This window comes from Gossypium hirsutum, chromosome D03, assembly GCF_007990345.1.
Source record: "Gossypium hirsutum isolate 1008001.06 chromosome D03, Gossypium_hirsutum_v2.1, whole genome shotgun sequence".
In the NCBI taxonomy this organism is placed as follows: domain Eukaryota; kingdom Viridiplantae; phylum Streptophyta; class Magnoliopsida; order Malvales; family Malvaceae; genus Gossypium; species Gossypium hirsutum.
Genome location: NC_053439.1, coordinates 4711574 through 4737282, shown reverse-complemented (window position 1 = coordinate 4737282; position 25709 = coordinate 4711574). Strand labels below are relative to the sequence as shown.

The following is a 25709-nucleotide window of genomic DNA, read 5'->3' as shown; positions in this document are numbered from 1 at the left end:
AATCCTAGCCTTATCATTGTTGAATGGGCTTATATAAATTGTCTGTTAACCCATATTAGAATGAGCCTGCTGGTTCAAGTGGTAAAGGGTTATTGTGTTAGAGGTTATGTATTTGAATCCTTGCGTGAGTAAGGGTGTTAATTTTTGTTCGGTTGACTGATAGAGTTTCGGTAGAGCTACAATTCTGAGGTGGTTGTGAGTTAGTGGGTTAGTAGGAGAAAAATTAAAGAGGTTATCAGATTTCTAAATTTTTTTTAATTTTTGTTTTCTTTTTCCCAAAACTTCCTTTCCTAACGTTTTTTTCTCTCCTTCCTTGTCCTCCACTTTCAATTTTTTGTTTCCTTCTTCTGATTACTGTTGTTTTTCTCATTTAATTGTTGCTACTGTGATTTTTTTTGGGTTCGTTAATCGGCTTGGTAAGTGAATTTTTGTTTTTTGTTAACAATTGACTTTTGGAATTGTGGGCAATGTTATGATAGTCGATAAATGGTGAGTAATCAATTAATTCTGTTGTGTAGGAGAAGGCAATGAGGCAGTGGTTGTCACTCCAACGGTTTAGCTTACTACATGTAGCCATTTTTGCGATGGTAAGTTTTTTTTGGGTGTTGATCAATTTAGTTTTTGTGAATTCGATATTGGCTGCAAAAAGGAGTTGGCAATTCTGATTTTAGGTGCTGGTGTGTTTGACAAGGGCATGGTCGTGCGCAAGAGACGGCCCTGTGGTGGTGTGAGTGTGGCCATGTGGGCCACACGGGCAAGGCCAAGTTAGGTGTGTGGCCCACACGGGTGTGTAAGTCTTGAGCCAAGCCATGTGGGCCATAAGGACAAGGTTAATCTAGATGTGTGGGACACACAGGCATATGGGCCTATATTTCTAAAATTTTCCCTAGGTTCGCACGGGTCGCTCCAATTAACTGTGGGCCTACCGTAGGGTCAATAAGGGCTAATCAAACCCTAAATTACGTGATTTGATATTCCGATAGTCTGCTTTGAGTAGGACACTGTTATGCATGCCTAACTAATATGTTATGTATATATTTATATGTTATTTGTATATTAGCATGCAAGCATGATATTTATGTATTTGTATTCTGTATATACGTTTGGGGTGGGAATTGATTATGTGGAGGAAGTGATCTGTTTGGCGACCTTCACCTATATTATGGCAGCTTGGTTGCATATTATCTGATATGTGTTGTCATGACACGATATGGTGTGTAGAGATGAGTGAATGTTTTTTTAACCCCACAAGGTGTGATGGGATGGTCAGAGTTGGTGTGTAGAGGATGTGGCTAGGATTCTGTATATCTATTCTGCATATTTGATTATGTTATCTGTATCTGAAAAGGACTTAAGTCCAAATTTGAATCTGAATCTGAATTTGACTGTGTATGTGATATTTATATGAATGGCATGTCTATTTTTTTGGGTTACACACTGAGTTTACGAAAACTCAAATCTATTTGTCTGTTCTGTTCAGGTAATCCACGAACTTAAGCGGATCGGTGTGATGGAGCCTCACCGTGACCACGAGTTCGTAACTGTTTAAGATTTTTTATTTTTATTTAATTTAAAGTTTATTTCTGGGAGTTCTGTAATAATTAGACTCTTTGGACGGTTTGGTTTAATTTTAAGTTTTGGAATTTTTGATTTAACACTTTATTTGAGACGATTAGCTAAAAACATCATTTTTACTAAAATAAAAGTTTTCTGAAAAATACGAACGGGATTTCCAAATATAACGTTTTCGTGACTTTCGCTATAATTTATGTTTTGGCAAACAAATTAATTAAACAATGCTTTCGATAATGGCTATAAACAAATAAGAGTTGCAAAACTTGAATGATTTATCGAAACAACTCAATTTTCAAAAACCCTTCTTTGAGACATCTCTGAATGTGGTCATAACATCTAGGCCAGGGTTTGGGGTGTTACAGTCATGGGTCTGCCTAATTTTCAGTTTGAAACAATCCCAGACAAGCTACCACCGTCCGATCGTGATGCAACACAGGATGTTTCAGTTCTAAATGATCCAGTACGAAGGAATTGCTTGGCACCATTTTTAGAGCTACTATCTAAGTTAAACTCCTCACCCCATGTGCCCACTGTTACTTGCATAATTTCAGATGGAGTTATGAGCTTTGCTATTAAGGTTGTTGAATTACTTGGTATACCAGAAGTTTAGTTTTGGACTGCCTCAGCTTGTAGTTTCATGGGATATATTCAATTCAGTGAACTGCTTAAATGAGGCATTTTTCCATTCCAAAGTAAGTACTTTTTTCCAGTCTCGATCAATCAACCATGCTTGGAATCCTCTCTCCTTAGAACTTAGAGTGTGCTTGAGTGAGAATATAAAGGGGTGAAAGTAGGAAGTGAAAAAATGGAAAAGAAAATAAAAGTTGAGAATGCTTAGTAGGAAAGAAATTAGAAAAAGGTCACTTTATATTATAATATATAAAAATCAATCATTTCAAATAATAATGATGAGAGAAGAGAAAATGAGAATGAGAGAGATGTATATTAAGAGAAGGGATTCCAATAGGAGAATGACAAATTAGCTTTTTTTCTCCTTAAAAATTCAAATCAAACTAAAAATGCTAAATATCATAAGGAAAAATCTAATTTGTCATTCTCTTATTTAAAAAAGATAGGGATGGCATGGAATCACAGTTCCATAGAATCTTTCCTCGTATATTAATTCAAAATTATACATTTTTCAAATGTTTTATTTTCTTCTTTCCTTTTTCAACTCTACCAAACAAAGAAATAAAAACAAATGCATAAAAACAAATAATTCCAAGTTGAAATGGTAAGAGGAGAGAAAATGAAATATATATATTACTTCAAAATTATGTGTTTTTCAAAAAAAAAATTATTTTCTTCTTTCTCCTTTTTCAACTCTACCTAAGCAATGGATTTTTTTTCTTTCAATTTTTTCATCTTCTTTACCAAGCACACCTAAGTAGAATTTGGTACGATGGATAGTGAGTACTTCCTTCAGATTTTAATCACTTGAAATTTTATTCTAATTCTTGGTTTTTCAAAATTTATTTACCTTCTTTGGAATTTAATTTTGTGTTAGAGAATTACTTTCTCATAAATATGACAATGTGATTTAGTGGGAAAGATATTTTTTCATGTATATGAAAATGTCAAAAAAAGATTTAGACAAAATTAGTCTAAATTTATTTTGGTTTGGGTATTAATCTATTAAAATAAAATAAAATTTCTTGTTTCTAACACATTCTACTTCAATTCATTTTCTCTAGTACTTCAATTGATTATTTGAAAGTTTTTTTTAATTTCATTTTCAATATACAAATTTAATTATCTACATAATATATGCTCTACATATTATGTTTATTTTCTATTATTTTTTCTCTCTCTTTTTTTTTGATATATTGTCAAAATAAGATTTCAATAAATCTTTAGCCAAAACATACAAAAACATCCTGCTAAAATTAAATATGCCAATGTTGTTGGCTCAGCTTTCACTTTACTCCCTCAACCTTCTAATAGTACCCCTCACCATCAAAACACTAATAGTGTTCAAAGTATTGGCATGTTTAACACCTCTTGTAGGGTAGGTCCTTATTGACATGGTCTAAAAATAACTAAAATTTTGACCCTTCTTTTCTGTATATGTCAGATGAAACTTTTCTCAGTGATGGAACTCTTGATAAACCTATCGATTAGGTCCCTGGAATGAGTAACATTCACTTCAGAGATCTCCCCAGCTTTATAGGAGCCAACAATCCAAATTATATCATGTTTGATTTCTTGAGCTCCGAAGCACAAATTGCCTAAATGCTCCAGCAATCATCTTCAACACATTTGAAGAGTTGGAACATGAAGTGTTAAAAGCAATCGCTGCCAAATTCCCTGGAGTTTATACATTATGACCACTTCATTTGCTTGCTAGGCACATACATGATGACCCGTTCAAGTCAATGAACTCAAGCCTATGGAAAGAAGATACAAGCTGCATTGAATGGCTTAACAAAAGGGAACCCAATTCAGTTGCGTATGTAAACTATGGAAGCATTACTGTCATATCGGAGAAGCATCTCAAGGAATTTTCATGGGGATTGGCTAACTCTAAGCACCATTTTTATGGATCCTTAGACCAGATATCGTGATGGGTGATTCTGTAATTCTGGATGAAGAGTTCCTCGAGGAGATAAAGATAGAGGGTTGATAACAAGCTGGTGCAACCAATATCAGGTTCTTTCACATCCTTCAGTTGGTGTTTTTTTGACGCATTATGGGTAGAATTCTACCATGGAAACCATATCAGGAGGCGTGCCAGTAATTTGTTGGCCATTTTTTTCTGATCAACAAACCAATGATCGATATGCTTGTACTCATTGGGGCATTAGCATGGAGGTGGATCATGATGTAAAGCGAGAAAACATAGAGTTTTTAGTTAAAGAAATGATGGAAGGCGAGGAAGGAAAGAAAAAGAAAGAGAATGCATTGGAATGGAAGAAGAAAGCCGAAGAAGCTGTTGAAGTTGGGGGATTATCTTACATTGATTTTGACAGATTTGTTAAGGAAGCTCTCAAACATGGTTAACTGGAAATAGTATTGTCAGTAGGGAATTACGTAAATAATGAATGGGGATCATTCGATGTCTATTTCTGCTTTTTTTTCTCTATTTTTTTCCTTTATAAGTGAATGCGGTTGTGTGAGGTATGTATTAGTATGTATGTGAAGCTCATATTCACTGTATTAGGGTATAGATATTAATCATGCCCACTTTATCATAAATGTGATTAACTCGAGTTTCATTCAAAGCTTTTGTAAATATATTTTCTAATTAATCTTTAGTTTTAATATAACTTATAAAAATTATAGGAAGTATGCAAGGAACTCAATTAAGAAGTTTGGATTAGAAATAGCTAAGCCAACACGGACCCCTATGTCACCAAGCAAGAAAATTAACAGATGTAAAAGGGGTGCCACTATTTCTAGAGTATGATAGGAAGTTTATTGTACCTGACTATAAGCAAGCCTCATTTAAACTTCAGTGTGGGTGTTTGTGGTATCCCCAAAGAGGCACGTGTAAAGGATGTAAAACACATCATCATGTATGTTCTTGATACACTTGATTTTGTCATATGAATGTCGAAAGATAGTGCAATGATCTTGGTTAGGTATAGTGATGCAGATTAGGCAAGCAATGTAGCTAATCGAAAGAGCACATCTGGAGGCTATTTTACCAATCTAATCTTGTATCTTGGTATAATAAGAAGCAATCTTCCATATTCATGCCAACAGTTGAGGCAAAATATATTGCAGTTGGAAGTTGTTGTGCACAGTTGCTTTGGATGAAACAAATGATGACAGACTATGGAATGGCACTACCAAAGGCCACTGACTACTGTGACAACTTAAGTGCAATTAACATATCAAAAAATCCTATGATGCATTCTATAACTAAGCACATTGATTTTCAACACAACTTCATTCGTGAACTTGTGAAAAATGGTATAGTCGAATTGTAGTATGTGAAGACTAAAAATCAACTTGTTGATCTCTTACTAAGGCTCTTAATGCAGCAATGTTCGAAGCGCTAAGGAACTTAGTTGGGTTTGTTGAGTCTAACATTTGGCAGTTGTTCTGGGAAGCATCCGAATGACGATTATAGGTGTCGTTTTGCAATTCAGAGATCAAGCTCTATAGTTGGTATAGTCATGCATGCAATCATTATTTATGGAGGGAAAGTATATCTTTGATGATCAAATTTCCTTTCTTGGAGGGAAATTTATTAGAGGAAATGGTATAAGGAAACATGACCCTATAAATACCTTGGTTGTGTTATAACTTATCACAAACTCTCCTCGCCAATTTAATAGTAACATGGTCTCTCAAAGCTTCCTTATTCGTAGTCGCCTTTGCTTTCAAGTGTCTCTTGATTATTGAAATTCTTGATTCTTATCAATAGCACACATTAAGATCACTTATTAATTTGACTATGAGAAAAAGCTCGGCAAGATTAGCAAGCAAGGGAGCTTTCTCAATCTCATGAAACCTTTATTGAAGAATCAATGCCATCACTTATTGGCACTACTTTTGGCACAAGCCAAGTATAAGATTTTGTGTCATTGTCTCAATCACTCAATCTAACCTTGGGTGATGGTTAGGGTAAGAATGGTAAAGAGGAAACAATTGTCAATGTTCTTGAGATAGGTGAACAATGTTTTAAGAACCCTAATATTGATGTTGAGCCCTTATATAGTGTTTAGCACGGCGAAGCTGCTCCTTTTTATGGAGATCCATTTCTAAGGTATGACCCTTCATTAGCGAAAACCTTTTATGGTCTATTGGAGATGGAAATAGTAACCAATGTTGGCACGACCATTGGGTTCCAAATAGTGGTCCCTTATTTATACAGATTCCATCTCTTTCTAACCTTAATATGGATTGTCCTCTTAGTAGTATGGCTGCAGGTGATAGATCATGGAATTTGGACCTTTTCAGATTGTGGGTCTCAGAAGAGATCATTAACAAAATTGCAGGTGTTCCACCACCGCACCCCTCTTTGGGTCCTGATAAAATAACTTGGGGAGCTACTTTGACTGGTTCTTTTTCTCTTAAAAGTGCATATGGGAAGATTCGAAAAGTTATATTGAATTTGAAAGAACACCTATTGGAGATACCTTGGAAATTTAAAGGCCCTCAATGGATCTGTTTCTTTTTATGGCTCACCCTTAAGCAACACATACTTACGAATGCTGAAAGGGTGATGCAAGGCATTGGGAGTAGCAGCGATTGCGGGTTTTGTGGGCAGGATTATAAGGATGTATACAACTGATGGATATAACAAATTGGGCATATTAAAATAAAATTATATGAAGAATATTAAAATGAACATTTGGTTAAGTGATAAATTTAATAGTTTTTTAATCCAATTGGTGGGGGTTCAGATCTCACTATATATATTATTGGTTTTTGTTAAAATGAAAAGACTAAAATACCATCGAATAATATAACTTATTTTAATTACGAAAGGCCATTTCTATAATTTACCAACTCAGTAAAACACTTAAATAATAATAACTAGAAATTCTATTACAAACGTATACAAGTGGAAACCACAAATTTAGAACACAAATGTCTATTTTAAAATCATATACAAAAATAATGAAATGTATGGTTAAAACTAATTAATAATAATACATGAAATATGAACGTTATTGTAATAACCTAAAATTTGGGTTTCATTTTTAAGGTTGTGGTTAGGGTGATTGAATAAGACGAGCAATTGAGTGGATTTTCACATTTTAATGTCAGAATGAGCTGGTTCGGTGGTGGTGAGTGTGTTAGTTTACCTTTGGGTTTTGGGTTTGAGTCCTCATGTGTGTTTTGAGGAATTAATTTATTTTGGTTTTGCTTTTTAATTTTTAAAGATTTACTTTTAAAATTTGAAAGAGGAGGTTTTTCAGTTTCACCTTCTTTTCCATTTCCTTTTCCCTATTTTTTTGTTGTTCCCTTTGTTATTTTTCGGTTCTTTCCCCAAATTTCAGTTCTTTTGATTTCTTGTTTCTTCCATTTTACACTCATGTTACGTGTTTTCTATCAAGACTGATTGTCCTCATGTGTTTCATTTTATCGACAGTGAAGCAAGTTTTTGAACAGTTTGGTGAGAGCGAATCGATTGGTCCTTGGTGCTTGATATCGTGTTCTAAGGTGTGTGTTCTGAAACGGTTTAACTTCAGTATCGAATTGCGGTGGAATTTGGTAATGTCTTATGTGTTTCTGAAATTGGTTATTTGAAGTATCATATTGTTACTAAATTGCATAAAATTCTGTATGTTTGGCATAATTCTAGGTTACCAATGGTTGGGGATCGTTTAGACATCAAAAGTATAATTTACAGCCTATTTCGGTGATGTTTCGTGATCACACGAGCAGCCACATGGGCGTGTGTCGTACACAACTGTGTGCAATTGGGAATTTAGGGTTTTCAATAATTTTTGGTACCACACGGCCTGGCCACACGGGTGTGTGAGATCTTCACACGATCGTGTCTCCTCTACTCTCTTTTTTTGGCACTTTTGGACAATGTGTTACATGGGCTACTCACACAGCCATGTAACTTGGTCACACGAGCATGTGTCTCCTCTACATGGGCATGTAGGCCTCCACACGGCCATATGTCCCTATTTTATAGAATTTTTGTTTTGAGTCATAAACTGTCTGTTTTATATTTCTGTGTAATTCGACCCTCGGTCAAGCCTCGGTAAGTGTGTTTGGGACTTGATGTAGTTTAGTTCGTATATATATGTACATTTATGGGCTTTAATTTTATTGCTTGTTTATGTGATGAATAAGTATGAGTTTTTTTATTTTTGTCGTAACTGAACATTCGAATACAAGTGTAATCAAATCTAAATTTGTTCAGCTAGAAATGTTAATGTTCGTTTCTATATGTTGTCTGTGCAATGTGTGCATTGTTGCATAGCATGAAAATTTTGGGATCTGGTTATGAAGAGAAGATAGACTTAACAGTTTTAACTGCGATACTTTTGTACAGCGGTTTACCGCACTATCCTATACGTATATCAACTCAACTGTATACAGTTACTCAAGTGGCATAGTTCAACGTTGTGGTGTGTAGGGTGGATGAACCTATTATGGTTCTATGTGGTGTGCAGGGTAGACAGACCTACCATAGCCCTTATGTGGTGTGCTGGATGGACGAAGTGGTGTTTGGTTAGTGGGGTGGGATTTTTGACTTATGCATCCGTTTGCATCTGAACATACATCTGTTTATTAGAACATTTTGTCTGTTTGTGTGAACATTTGGTTATTGACAATATAGTTAATGTCATGTAATATGTTCTGATTATTGCATATGATTGGAACATCATTTTAGTAGTTTGATATTGTATTCGACATACCGATTGAGATTTTCATAAGTGATATATTTATACTTTGCTTGTTTGAAGTATTTACTGTGTCACCTCGTCTTTTACCATCTGTTTATGTTTCGTACTCACATTAAGCTTGCGTAGCTCATCTCTGTAGTGTTTTTCCTTTCAAGTACATTCTGTGTTTTGGAGCTAGACTCGGCATAACGGAGGTTTCAGAGTTCTTTGATCGGTTGATTTCAAATAATGTTATGATAAACTATTCAAATTATGCACCTTTGTTTTTTCACATAAGTCTATGTGTACTGTGGTACGGGGATTTTTAAGTTACTTTGAAATTGTTCAAAAACACTGATTTGATTTATTCCTAACGGTTCTTAAACGTCTGTTATATGTTGTTTCCAAAAACAACTACATATCATTTAATCTACTAAAATTACGAAGCATAAAGGTTTAGCGAAGAATTTTCTATGGTTATAAATGAATTTTATCTCCACCATTTTGGTTGGCCAATGTAACTTCGGGAATTCGGTCTAACTTCTAGGCTAGGTTTTGGGGTGTTATAGTTATTAAAACAAAAAAATAGATTAAATTGTTTATCATGGTGTTGTCATCAATCTTGAGTCGGTGTCGAGTTAAATTTTGACATCAACTCAATCAAATACATTATTAATATATACAACTGATGAAGGTAATAAAGTATGCATAATAAAATCAAAATGTATAAAAATATATTTTTTAAAGAGCTTTAGCTGAATAGTAAATAGTAAATTAAATATTTGATTAATGCAATTAGTATGGGTTCAAATCCTATCATATGCATATTTTCATTGGTTTTTTAAAAGTGAAAAGACTAAAATATCCTCAAATAATATTACTTAGTTTAGTTATGGAAAGGTATTCTTGTAACTTCCTAACCGAGTTGGTGATCCGGTTGATGGTGGCACTGACTTATCAGGAATTTAAATAATAGTATAGATATACAACTGATGAAGGTAATAAAGTGTGCATAATAAAATTAAAATGTATAAAAATATATATAAACTTTAGTTGCACGATAAATTAAATGTTTTATTAATGCAATTGGTGTGGGTTCAAATTTTACCATATGTATATTTTTATTGGTTTTTTAAGTGAAAAGACTAAAATACACTCGAATAATATTATTCATTTTAATTACGAAAGTGCATTCCCATAACTTCCTAATTGAGTTGGTGACCCGGTTGAGGGTGACATCAACTCAGCAGGAGCTGAAATAATAGTATAAATAATATACAAGTATATATATATAATTAGTGGAGGTAATAAAATCTGCATAATAAAATTAAAATTTATAAAAATATTAAAATTAATGTTTAGTTGAGTGGTAAATTAAAGGTTTTATAATGCAATTGGTGTAGATTCAAATCTCACCATATACATATTTTTATTCATTTTTTAAATTAAAAAGACTAAAATACCCTGAATAATATTACTTATTTTAATTAAGGATGTGCATTCCCATAATTTCCTAACCAATTAGTTCGTGCTCGGTTGACTTGCGACACCAACTCAGTCAAGAGTTTAAACAATAGTATAGATAGATATAAATATACATTTAATGGAGATAATAGAATGTGCATAATAAAACTAAAATGTATAAAAATATTAAAATGAAGCTTTAGTTGAGTGGTAAATTAAATATTTTACTAATGCACTTGGCATGGGTTTGAATCCTATCATATCCTTGCTTTTTATTGATTTTTAAAGTGAAAAGACTAAAATACACTCAAAAAATATTCTTTATTTTAATTATGGATGTGCGTTCCTGTAATTTTCTCGAGTTAGTGCCCGATTGACTTGTAACACCAATATTTTTTAGGAGTTTAAATACTAGTATAGATTTGGTACTTATGTTTGACACTTTTTTCTAATGCGGTACATGTGTTATTTTTTTGTCCAATGTGGTACATATATTTGACAAAAGCTATATATTTTGGTACCTGAAAGTAACAATATTAACTTTTTGGTGTTTAATTCGAATTTTAAAGTTGATTTGATAATATTAGCAGATAACTTTCATCAAATCAACCCTAAAACCTAAATTAAATCACATCCATGATCAGACTATTTGACAAATGAAATGAAAAATTAAACAAATTTACAATTAAAACTAAATTTATTCTATTAACAAAATCATGAAAAACTCAATCCTAATAATATTTGTAATTAATTTTTATCAAATCAGCCCTAAAACTCGAATTAAACACTAAGAAGTCAACACATATCCTTTGGGTACCAAAATGTACAACTTTATCAAATATAAGTACCAGATTAAACCAAAAAAATAACACAGGTACTACACTAAAAAAAAGTATCAAACTATAGTAAGAAATGATATATTAAGCCATTAGAAAATTAGATGTAAAAGACCATTTGTGAGTTATAACCCTACTCATTACCTAAAACCATTAGTTAAGGACATTTCCCTTATTTGCATTTAATGTTGCTAATACCGTGTAATTCTCAAACTTCATTGAAGCTAGCTAGCAAGCAAGGAAAGTTTTTTCCTGCAAAGACCTTAATTTTCCAACTGTCTTCTTGCTTTGCTAAGATGGTTTCACGTTGAGACCACTAACCCCCACGCTGCATGCGTCCCATAGCCTACGCAAGGCCATGTTTGCCCCATCATGCATTTGACTAAGCTCGTACTCTCAACTGCCTAAACCTAATCCTTAAACACTAAATACGTGTTAATTGGCGGATACAATTTAGGAAAGTAATAATATCTAAACCATACCAACGTGGATGTCTATCCCATATCATTATGCTCACAACACGGATGTCGTACGATCAAGGAAAGTATTAGTCTATGTACTTTAATTTGATCAATTTTAGTATTTGTATTTTTCGAATTGATCAATTTTAGTCCTTTTACTTTTTTTAATTTTAAAATTTTAATCTTAACCCAAACAGTAGTTGTTAAATCTGTTTGTTTAAATTCAATTATCAGTCCTGTACTATACGTACAATTGTATATTTCATCCATATTTTCCAATGTGGATCATTTTAGTTCATGAATTTTGAAATTTTAGTCTTGATGCAAATGATAGTCGTTAGCCCATTAACTGAACTTTTAGTGAATAACATATCAAAATAGCAAGTTGGCATGGCATTACACACATGATATGTTTGGCGCATCAAAATTTGGAAATAACTTAACTTAATGAATTTAACATTTATCATTTGGTGGGAACTAAAATTTTAAAGTTTGAAAAGTACAAGTACTAAATCCATAACTTTCGCAAAGTACAGAGACTAATAACAACATTTAACCTTTTAAATATAAACAGATTATGACTTATTCACAATGTGGGTGAAAAAATTGTATAACAAATATATTTATTAAAACTTTCATACTAAAAACAAATAAGAGTTTGATTGAATTGGTGAAGTTATTTGAAAATTATGAAGGTTTATGTTCAAATTACATAATTTGTTAATTTAAATTTATTAATATAGTTTTTATATAAAATATAAAAATACCATTAAAATAGTATTTATTATTTTGTTAAAGTAGAGAGTTTTTAGTCATTTTTCAGCTGAGTTAATGTCCAATTAACTCGTGACACCAACTCAGACTACACATTATATATATTATTTTGTGAAAGGAGGAAAGTTTTAATCATTTTCCAACTGAACTAATGTCCAATTAACTCGTGAAACTAATTCAGTTAGAAATGCAATAAACAAGACAGAGGACAAAATTGTGCAAAAGAAAATATGTAATGCAAATATGAACGAGAAAGGAAATCTTTGTACTATGAAGGCTCCTATATTAAGAGTCAAATTGTATTTTCCTCCATTTACTAAAAAATTAGGCAAAGTAGTCCATCAATGTTAAATCAAAGAGCAAATTGGTTTTTTCTATTAAAATTTGCATCCATTTCTACTATTAATGTAACACCCTACACCTGACTTGGTTGCCAGAGTTGAATGTGTGATGTCACATTCCGTTGCCGAAGCAACTCAGGCTAATTTGTTACATATTCATAAATTTAGTTCAGAATTATCATTCAATTCACTTAACTACCAATTATGTCCACAAATATACATTCATAATGTTTAAGATTCAAATTCATCATTTTACAGAGTTATACAAGATCAAATTTAGAGTTAGGACTCAAATCCAAACTCAATGATCAAATTTTAGTGTTGTATCTCGAGATAGGGAATTTCATGTCTCGAGACAAATATTATTTTATTTTTAGAGAATTTTAGCTTCGATGTTAACATGTCTCGAGACATTAGAAGTTGTCTCTCGAGGCAAGGTCTATTACGTCTCGAGACTAGGTCTCAATACCAACATCCCCTATTTTTTAATTTAGCTTCAATGTTTCTTTATCTCGAGATAAAGTGCCCTTTGTCTCGAGACCTAGATGAGATTGTCTCGAGACTAGCTTGACAAGTCTCGAGAAATTAAGCAATCAAATGCTCAATATGGTAATTTTTTTATCTAATGGTCTCAAGAAATGTTTTTTCTGTCTCTAGACTCAATGGAAAAATAGCCTAAGGTGCACATTTTCAATCATTCAAACTCTGCCCAATTGAGCCTAAAACATACTTAAACATTACAACAATGCAAACCCTTCAACTTAACATATGAAAATACATTAAAACACCACTAATTTATAACACCTAATACATCAACATCCAACCAAACAAATTGTATAACCAAAAACATTTAAACATGCACGATTATCTATTAATCAAGACCTAAAATTCAACTTTCAAAACATTATAGGCCAAGTTACCAAAATACATCAAATCATTACTTTAGGCATCAAACCAAGACCAACCTAGGTACATGTCCTTGATTTAATACATACTTCCAAAAAGGAACCCAAACTTAATACAAGCTAAGTTGAGCTGAGCTAGTGACCTTGGACGCTTTTCAACTTCGATTTTATAGAAACTTGTTTGAGGCCTGCGCATAGAAAACAAACATATACGTTGAGTATTTATACTCAACGGTGCTAACATAGTTTGAAACCAATATATAAGTAACATGAAGTCAAAATAAATGACAAGGTTGGGAATCATTACATCATGTGTTAATAAGTTTTATATTAGTATTACAATTCACATAACATTCGTGCTACTTATCTATTAATTCACCTTCAAGGTGTTTATTTTACTTGATCGGATATGTAACACCCCATTACCCAACCTGATCATCACGTCTGAGTTACAAGGTGCCACATTTATTGCAGAAATAACTAAGGTCAAATTATATTCATTTTCAAATCGTTAAACATTCAAATGTAACTAAAACAAGTGCATTAAATAATACATAATCATTTCCAATTCTTATACGAGCTTACAAAAGTTTTTTTACTAACTCGAGGTCAAAATAGGACCAAATTGTAAGGGTTCTAAAATTTTGGGTTAACGTTGTTACACCAGGGGTTCTTCGTTGCAATGCAACTCTCTGTTTGATGCTTGTTTGATTATATTTAGCTATTTAATAAAATATAAGTTAAAGTCAAACTATGAGAGCACAAATTGAGTTCATATTCATTGCCCATTTTCGCCTTTGATCCTCGATGTCCCAATCTCTTCATTAACTACATACGACAAACTTGAATACAAAATCAACGTTAATTCCTCATTTAATAAAAAACATACCAACAACCAAGCATATTTGTATTCTTTACAATTAAGTCCCCTTTTAAACCATAATATCCAAAATGTTCATATCTCTCAATTTTCCTAATCGAATCAAAATCCGACTTCACATCCATTCACTAAGGACCTTGTACTTTCAATTTATAACCAAATTTCCAACAGCTTTCACTTTATTCAATTTAATTCTTAATGTCATAAAATTAACGAACAAGCTTACTTCAAATTCTAACTTAATTTAACACTTTTTACTACCTTCAAATATTGTCCTAATATATATACCAAGCCTATCATTCATAAATCCATCATTATCAAGCTTCAAATTCTCTAAAATCCATTAATAGTAATTTGAAAAATCATCGTAATTGAAAAATCTAAGAGTTGGGTCATATAAACCAAGCTCTCATGAAATAAAATCCATAAAAATTTTATAAAAATCTCATTCTTGTGAATTTTGAATAGGCAAAAGCTTGGGAAACTTTCAAATTTTTTGTTTCTTTCCTTTCTTTGGTTTCGGTGGTGAAAGGATGAGGATAATGGTCACCTCTTCTCTCTCCCACTTATCATATTATATATATATTAGTTAAATTAACATTAATTAAACTTTTATTTATTAGTTAACAATATGGTTTAATGATGGTTAGTTGCCTGTGATGATATAATCATGCTAAAGCATTTCTATGATTTAAAATTGCACATTAAAGCCTTTTAATTCTGTCGATTGAGTCTTAACTCGATTGGCATTAGTATTATTATAAGTGCAAGAGGACGTAGATTCAAGTGCACTGAAGTACATTATTCTCTTATTTAAGGGCTGGGGAGGGATTATAGGTAGTTCTAGGTATTGTATCAAAAAGAGCAGATATGATACGAACCTAATGAGATTAATGTTAAAAAAAAATTCTTTAAATTCTCTTCAATTAAATTTTACTAATTTTAGTCATTTTGCAATTTAGCTTCTGCATTATTTTTAATAGCTTAATCAATTTAATCTCTTGATATACTAATATTATTAGTTCTTACTAAACACTTAATTATCTTAACTATATTTCCAACTAACTTATTTGACGGAATTCAATTTCAAAACCAAAATTTTCGCCACTAACTAAAATTAGGTTGTTATAGTTAAAAATCGGCGTGGCTAATAAAATAATCAGATAGTTACAAGTAGGATGTCACGTGTACCTTATGGTGACGTACAAAAAACAGTTTTTAACATTACAAAAGGATGAAACTTTAAACAGAATGACTAATTTGCATTTTGATCTAACATACAGAGACTAATTTGTCCATCTTTTTAGTAGAGGGGGCAAAATATAATCTAACTCTTAATATAAGGGTCTCCATAATATTTTTGCCGAAAGATTTAATAAAAAATAATTTAATTGATTCAAGATTTAATAGGAAAAAGATATTCTTATTTGGGAAAGTACTTACCAATGTGTGTCAAAACTCTAAACTCCACGTATGGTGGAAGAAAATAATGTATTTATAGGGTTTATGAAAAATTTCAAGTGTTTTTAAGAAAAAAATATTATACGAAGCTTAGAACTACACATAATTCATTTCCAATCCTTAAATAGAAGGATAAATAAGTTTTAATGCACTTAAACCCATGTCGTCTTATACTAACAATAATGTTGATTAAGACTCAATCGACTAAGTGCTTTTAAGAAAAATTAAATGAAAATACAATTAAATTACATTATATCGCAATTGTATTATGGGGAATAAGTATTACCTAAACTATAGGAATATTTTATTTTTATTTCAAGTCAATAACGGAATATTAGGCAATATTTAAATATAATGTTACTACGTAAATTAAAGATTGCTAAATTTATCTAAACTTACGAATGAAAAATGAGAGAAAAAAATTACTTAATTATAAACTTCAAGTGGTAACCAAAAACCTGAGTTAGGCTTGATAATATCAGTTAAAATCAAAGTTTTGAAAATATGCCAATTTTTATTGCTTAAATTTTGCCTTTATTAATGTAAATCATACATATATATTTAAAAGATTTCATACATTGGCAGCATAACTTTTTTTTTATTTCACAAATAATTTTAAAAAATTGATATGCGTCTCTTTTTTAAAATATATATTTAATAATTTATTATATTCCTATAAGACATTTGCCAACTGTTTATTTTGTTTGTGGAGTTTAAAAATTTTACTGACAATATATCAAATATTTTCTTTTATATATATACTTAATTTTGAGTTAGATAATTAAATTGTTGAATTTGATGAGGTGTAATCACTTGTGAAGCAAAGAAGTCTAGAATTGAACGTTACCAAAATTAATTATAAAAGAGAGAGAAAAAAAACCTTTGCTATAGTGTGTGTATGTATATGATAAAATATGATGTATGCTTGGATTGGAAAGGAAAATAAGGAAACCGTCATTCTTTTCTTTCTTCAGAAAGACTATAATTTAAACAAGAGAAATTGAGTATTACGTTTTCTCTTGAAAGTTTAGTTTGCATTTCATATTTTCTTTTTGTTTTACTGTAAAATGGAAAACATGGAAAACAATGTGTTTGGTTGAAATTTTAAAACTGATTTCTTAAAAATAAAAATATGTGAAAATTAGAATACAATAAAAAGTTGATTTAATTATTTTCAATTAAAATGTTTTGTAAAAGTGAAAATGATAAAAATAAAAAATTTTAACTTTAAATGAATTGGTATTGGTTCAAGCATATATAAACTCAAAAATATTCTATTCTTTTAACAAATTTTCAAATATTAAATCCGGTACCATCGTTCAAATCCATATAAATGTAATTTTTTTTATGTTATTCCCCACGTTTCTATCATAAGAAAATAGTTACCAAACATGTTTTTAAGTTTTCATTATTGAAAACAATTATTTTTTATTTATCAAATATTTTTTAATTTTTTTTAAAAATAAAAAAATTTAAATTTATTTTCTGAAAATGAAAATAAAAAATATTGTTACAAACTCAATGCTGTGTTAAGTTTTTTTATCTGTCCCAATTTGGGGGGCAAGTTAGAGGAATTAAACCAAAACAAAAATTTAAGACATAAAATATTTTTTTCTCTATTCCTTTTATAAATAGTTTTATGAAAATATTATAATTGTAAAAAAAATAATGATACTTAATCTTTCCTTTTTACAGTTTACCCAAACAAAAATTGTTAAATTTATTTTTATTAATTTTAACTATACTGACTAATTATTTACTTTTCTTCATTTTCCTCTCTTTTCTTTTCCTTTAGTATTTTTAATCCAAACATAGTATAAATTCAATTAATATAAGATTAATTGCACTAAATATCCCCAAACTATGGCACTTATTCTAAATTGACCCCTAAATTTCAAAATGTCTAATTATCTTCCCAAATTATTGATGATATATCAATAGGGTCCTTCAATTATTAAAATAATTAATTTAACCTTTAAATGATATGTCAAATCTTATGTGGCATAATTTAAAATGATAATTTTTTTAAAAAAAATTAAAATTTTATTGCATAACTTTTAAATTAAAAATGAAGTAAAACTGAAAAAAGAAGAAAGTAAGCAATAACGCTTTTGTAAAAGCCTCAAAAGCCTCAAACCCAATATTTTTATAACATTCTTTTTTTTTACAATTCTTTATTTTAAACATGACACATAAGATTTGACATTTCATTTAACGGTTAAATTAATTATTTTTTAGTAATGGAATGACCTTATTGATAAAACATCAACAGTTTGGGATGTAATTAAAATATTTTAAAATTTGAGGACTAATTTAGAATGAAGGTTATAGTTTAAGGAAATATGGTGAAATTAACTCTTAATATAAATATATTAATGCCTCATTTGGTTATTAATGTAATAACATGAAGAAAAATCTTATTGGGTACATGTATTACAATAGTTAAATATCAAACTAAGAATAGTTATAATAAATTTAAACTTGAAAATAGAAATATAAATAAAAATTCTTGTAAAAAATAAAACATCTTCAAAATAAATAAAAATATTTTATTTTCTTTACTAAAACTAAGTTATGAGAATAACTAAATATTATAAATTAAATTAATTTATTACTAACTCATATATTAAAATACATGTAAAAATAACATCATTACTAAAGGTAGCATTGAAATGTTAATACATGTAATTAATTTGATTGAATAAACAATCTAATAGAAAAGGCCTAAAATATATGACAAAATGGTGTCTATAATCCAATGGATAATTACTAAGTACCAATTTGCAATGGCGAAATCAAAAAACAAATTGGAGACTAAATTAAATTGTAATTTTTACGATAAAAAATAAAATTTTATCATTTTAATAAATTATATCATTATAATTTTTAAAGAATTAAATTAAATTTTTATATTTTTAGGGAGTTAAAATATAATTTTACATTTACTAAATTAAAATTTTAAAAATTTTAAAAAGATTATATGAAAAAAATTTATTTTAGGGGAGTCGGAGACCACCGCTAGCTCCACTAATTTCGCCACCGCTAACCTGTTCTTTTCTGTCTTTTCATTTTTGTACTTGTATTTGTTTGTGCATTTAAAGTTGTGTTGGATTGTCAAATTCACGTGTCATCTTTCAAACTGAAAAAAAAAATTCTCAAAAAAGAACAAAAGAAAGAAATGAACGGTGTTTATATTTAACACATAAGTATAGTGTTGATTGCTTGTATTCATATTAAATGACATTAAAATAATTATATAAATTAAAACTAATATTTAGTACTATAAATATATGCATTAATAATTTTTTTCATTCAAAATAACGTCTCAATAATTATTGAAAAAAATTATTTTACATAGGGTTTGTTTCTATCACAAAAGATATATATGATTTTTTTATTATTTGCTAATATTTGTTTTTAATAATATTTACATAATTGAAAATGTTATTTATCATTATATTGTAAAATATTATATTAAAAGTAAGGGTTCTCTGTAAAGTAATGTTTATTAATAATGTTGTTTACCATTGTTTTGTGATTTTAATAATATTATGTTGCTAACTATTGATTATTTTATCTAATTACTTAATATTTTATTATCAATTATTTTTCATATTTTTATTTTCTTTACTTTAAAATTTTTATTTTATTCCCTAAATTATTTTTTAAAAATTAATAGACTTTTATTATAAATTAGATAAATACTCATTTAATTAACAACTATATTTTTTTAAAATTATAAAAATTTATTATTTAATGAATTTTAAAAACAGATATGTACATTGTTGGGAACTAATAATATAACAAAATAAAAAAATTGAATATTGAAAGGAGGGTAAGAATCTCACAAAACAATATGAAAAGTAAGTGATGGGTGATATTCCGAGAAAATTGACATGCACAATACAACCTCCGCTATATCAAATCAGTCCACCACGAAGTTGAGAAAATTTTGTTTCCAAAGCTGAGTTTTCATTGTAGCCAAACAGAAGAGAGTCCGTGTAAAGACAAAATAGAAGCGCCGAGAGGATAATGCATCCGGACGCAATAATAGGAATAGCTCCACCTATGAAGAAATGAGTAATATTTCTTTGCCTTGTGACCCACCGGAAGGACAATAGGAAAGCTGGCATTACAATGCAACCGTCAGTATGTTAAATACTTCAAAACGAGATGGAGAAACTTCTTGTTTTTCCACAATTTGAGTTTTCAATGAAACCGAACAAATAAAAACAGAGTCCTAACATAAAGGACAACATAAAAGCATAGAGACGAAAAAGCACAAACTCAATTAACAAACCAAAACCTCATATTACAAGTGAAATTTACGCATGATATTAATATATTTTATATTTATTTAAATTTAATTCTTTTTTCAATTCATCATTTCACAATAAAAGTGGACAATTATTTTTCTTGTAAGGGATAAACCCAATTAAACAACGAACAAAGTAAATAAATAAGAATCGAAAAAATAGGTTTTAGTTACTCTAAGTTTACACAACAAAATATTTAGTTTGAGAGAATTTTGTTTTTTTGTTTTGAAGGGTTTTTCTTGTGGGGCTTTGGGTTTTTATTTTAATTTTCTCCATCTTTTGTACTCTCCTTTTTATAGTGAAATCTTCTTTTGCCCGTAGATTTTATCCTCTTTAAGGAATTTTTCCACGTAAAATTTGCGTGATAAGTTGAAATTCGTGGCATATATGACTACAACAACTCTAGGTTAATCAGAGTTTAAGTGAGAAACTAAAAACAGAGTTTAATTAGGAGAAGAAAAGCCAAAATAAACTTTGGTGAAAATAAGAGGCATTCTCTCACAAATATCTACCTTGACTCATATTTGGACCAACTCTCTTGCCAAGCCCTATTACGAGCTTAACTGATTCTTCATCCGATACTTACCAAATCCAAGCAATGCTCAAACTTTGAAACTAGAAGGCTCATTGTCAACATGTCGACCGGATTGTGTTCTGTGCCAATTTTAAGAATCTTAACATCCCCTTGAATGATCATCTCTCAAACGAAATGATAACGAATGTCTATATGCTTCGTTCTCTCGTGATGCATTTTATATTAAGTGAGGTTTATGATACTTTGACTATCACAATATACGACAGTTGTCCTTTTTTCACTTACCAGTTCATTGGACAAGCCTTTTAACCAAATTGCTTCTTTTACTCCATCTTTAATTGCCATGTATTCTACTTCAATAGTCGACAAAGCCATTGTAGCTTGAAGAATCGCTTTCTAACTAATGACACAATTCCCAAAAGCAAATAGGTAACTTGTGAGAGACCTTCTTCGATTTAAATCTCTTGTATAATCAAAATCAACATATCCAACTAAACCCTTTTGAGTTCTTCCAAACTTTAAGCATATGCTAGAAGTACCTCGTAAATATCTAAAAATTCACCTAACTGCATGCCAATGAAACTTACCAGGATTGGTCATGTATCGGCTAACAATACTAATAGCATGTGAAATATCGAGACGAATGCATACCATTGAATACATCAAAATTCCAACTGCGCTTGAATAAGGTACTTTTGACATGTACCGTTTATCTTCTTCATTCTGTAGGGAATCTAAAATTGAGAGTTTAAAGTGTGTAACTAAAGGATTACTTACCTGTTTTGCATCTTGCATCTCAAATCTCTCAAGGATATTCTTGATGTAACTTTGTAGCAATAAAAATAATTTCCCGAAATGTCTATCTCTCAAAATTTTCATCCCCAAAATTTTCTTTGCTACACCTAAATCCTTAATCTCAAACTTAGAGTTAAGCATGGTTTTAAGACGGTCAATTTCAAATGGATTCTTAGCCGGAATTAACATATCATCAACATAAAGTAGCAAATATATAAAAGAACCATCATTAAGACATTGTAGATAAACACAACTGTTATACTTACTTCGAAAAAAATCAATACTCAACATGAAGGAGTCAAACTTTTTATATCATTGTCGAGGAGACTACTTCAAACTATACAAAGACTTTTGTAAGAGACAAACATGATCTTCTTTACCTTCAAATTTGAAGTCTTTCAGTTGTTGCATGTAGATGTCCTCCTCAAATAATAATATTTTTATTGGTTCGAAAATAACCTACAACTATCATTTATTTATTTTTTTAGTCTAAAAAGTTATTATAAGCATACTCAATAGAATATTTTTTTTAAATTTTTTAATTTAAAAATAAATTAATAAAATAAAAAGAAGCATACTTAAGTTTTGATGACATCTTCAATAGATTTTTTAATTTACATATAAATTAATAAGATAAAAAATATATTTTTTTAGATATAGTTTAAGAAATTAAAAAGTTAATTTTGATCTCACATTGATTAGAGAACACTCACATATTCTTCCCTATTTTTCATTAAATTTACTTATTAAATAACTTATTGTTAGATTCAAATTTGGACAGATTTTCATAACTCTTAGAATATAATTAGTTTATACACTAATTAAGCTGTGTATCGCACGAGTAAGAAAACTAGTTTATTTATAATTTTTGAAACTTTGAATTTGTTTTCAAAAACTTTTATATTTAAAAAAAATCATATATATTTTAAAAATTATAATTTTTAATTTAGCTGTTAACATGGTGGCATCACACTAAGTATATGTGGCTACCACATCAAGGTTTGCAAGATTCATTTACTATTAATTTTCAGAAGTTAGATTCAGGGCTAGTTTGGCAATGCTTTTGAAAAGTGTTTTTGAAAAGTGATCTAGAAATGTGCTTTTGAGAAGTGCTTTTGAAAAGTTTGGTTTAAAATTTGAATGTTTAGCATTGCTGTCAAAAAGTGATTTTGAGAAATAAAATGTTCATTTTAGACATGTTATTATCAAGTAACAAATATGCATTTAAATAATATTTAAATTAGTTAATATTATTATATTTTAGTAAGAATATAAAAAAATTATTATAACTTGTTGTTAATATTTTAATATATGAAATATAAATTTTAAATATTTTTAAGCAATAAATATTAATTATTTATAAAATTTAATTAGAATATATAAACTATATTTTAAATATTTAAATATAACCATTAAATATTTGTAATTAGTATTTTAAAAAATATTTTTTATTTTTAATTAATGATTTTAACACATTTGTAATTATGCACAAAAAAAAGGAAAGTACTATGTTAATGGAGGGGTGAAAAAGTAATTAAGCACCAAAAATGCTTTTGGGAGAGGAAAAGCTAAAATTTTTAGCTTCTCCTTTTCAGAAGTGCTTTCAGCTAAAAGCAGCTTGTTCTGCACAGCTTTTCTTCCAAAAGTACTTTTGGAGTCTAAAATGCTTTTTTTAAGCACTAAATAACAGGCCCTCAATATTTTGTGGTGGGAGTCTTCAGTCTTTAATTGACTAAGATTATTTTTTTAGAGAATTGATTAGAGCATTTTGTTGGATTTGTTGGAGAGTTCACCTTCAAAGGGTTCGGTAGGACAATTTATTTTATCTATCTTCTCCAATATTCAATCTCAATTATTTAATTATGAATTTTCTTGAATTGCTCTAACTATTTATCTTTAAATTTTTAGAATTACAAGAAGGAAATTTGTTCAAATTCGACTCAGTTTACTTCAAATCTAAGTCCTCAAATTCGAATACTTAATTCAAGGACTTTTATAATTTTCTCGTCGAATCACCTTTCTTTCAATTTGAATTCCTTTAATTTATATATTGATTTTCAATTCTTGTTTTCCAATTTTCAAATTATGTTGTGCGGAAGCGTGTAAAAGAGTAAAATTATTGTACTAAAAAATCACACTAAGTTCAATTCCCAGGAAAGAGAGGTGGATCACAAGGATTGCTTAAGTACCAGGTCTTTCCTAGCCAGAATATCCCTCAATCGTAATTTAATAGCACAATAAATCACTACAATCACACTCACAAAATATGCAGAATAATACCATAAAGAACACAAGAATTTTAACGAGGTTCAACAAATTTTGCCTACGTCCTCGGGCACTACCAAATATATTTCACTCCAAAATACAAGTGAAATTTTATAAAAAGAGTGAAACAGAACAATGCCTTAAGTAGAGAATTGGAAATATAGGATACTATGAATGAGATATGGTTAAGCCTATTTATAGTTGAGGTTCAGGGATCAACTTGCAAAGTCACTATACCATTAGGGACCAAATATTGCAAATATCTCAGATTTCTTATGCCAATATTTCGATACTCATATCTTTGACTTTCCAATATTTGATACCCATATCTTTGACTTTCTATAATATGGATGATTGCCAATAATCTCCACCTTGAAGATTTGATTCGAATAATCTTATCTTTACACAATTCTCTCTACATTTGTCAACAACACTTGATAGTGCCTTCTTCAACTATTAAACTTGCAGAATATTGATCAAGTTCAAACAATGTTCGAATTTGATTGTTGTTACCACCTTGGTCATCATATCTGCGAGATTATCTGCAGTCTTAATCTTCTTAAGGTGAATTTTCCCCTCATCAATAATTTCCCGCACAAAAATGGAAACGTACGTCGATATGCTTTGTACATGCATGATAGACTTGATTCTTTGCTAAATGAATAGCACTTTGACTATCACAATACACGTTAATATGTTCCTGAACCAATCCCAATGTTTTAACCATACCTTGTAACCAAATAGCTTCCTTTACAGCCTCTGTTACAGCCATGTATTCGACTTCTGTGGTTGACAACGCAACTGTAGACTACAATGTAGACTTCCAACTTATTGGTCCTCTAGCAAGTGTAAACACATAACCGGTGGTTGATCTTCGTTTGTCCAAAACACCGGCATAATCAGAATCAACGTACCCAATAACACCTTTACCAAGTGTAGTATCCTGCTTAAACAGTAATCCAATATCTATGGTCTTCTGAATATATCGTAGAATCCATTTCACAGCTTGCTAATGTCCTTTTCCAAAATTATGCATATACCTGCTTATTATACTAACTGCCTGTGAAATGTCGGGTCTTGTACACACCATTGCATACATCAAACTACCTAGTGCATTAGAATACAAAACTTGTAACATGTATTCTTGTTCCGTATTCGTCGAAGGAGATAGTTGTGCAGAAAGCTTGAAATGAAAAGCCAACAGGGTACTTACAGCTTTTGTCTGCTCGTTCATGCCAAACTTCTGTAGTACCTTCTTCAAATATTGCTTCTGAGACAAACTAACTCTGCCATGAGCTCTATCTCTACATATTTCCATGCCAAGAATCTTCTTAGCTTCACCTAGATCTTTCATCTCAAACTCAAGGTTGAGTTGAGTCTTAATCTCTCAATTTCAACTTTACTCTTAGATGCTATCAACATGTCATCAACATATAAGAGCAAGTATATGAAAATTCCTTCCTGGAGCTTCTGAAAATACACGCAATGATCAAATTTACTTCTTGTGTACCTTTGCCCTTTCATGAACTGATCAAATCGCTTGTACCACTGCCTCGGAGATTGTTTCAATCCATAAAGCGACTTTGTCAGTTTGCAAACCCAATTTTCTTTATTAGCAACCTTGAATCCATCTGGCCGAGTCCTATAGATTTCATCTTCCAAATCACCATATAAAAATACGGTCTTCACATCGAGCTGAACTAGTTCAAGATCATATTACGCAACCAAGGCTAGCAAAATCCGAATAGACAAATGCTTCACAACTGGAGAAAACACTTCATTGTAGTGTATTTCTTCTTTCTG

At 30.2% G+C, this 25709-nt stretch overlaps 1 protein-coding gene and 1 pseudogene across 1 annotated transcript; both read left to right on the top strand.

The window, feature by feature from the left end:
- The first annotated feature begins 1939 nt into the window (after positions 1–1939).
- On the top strand, positions 1940–4575 carry LOC107950004 (linamarin synthase 2-like; annotated as a pseudogene).
- Positions 4576–6442: 1867 nt separating this feature from the next.
- On the top strand, positions 6443–6817 carry LOC107950003 (uncharacterized). The gene has a single exon (XM_016884755.1). It carries the CDS (start codon positions 6443–6445, stop codon positions 6815–6817), a length of 375 nt encoding a protein of 124 aa, XP_016740244.1.
- The last annotated feature ends 18892 nt before the right edge of the window (positions 6818–25709 follow it).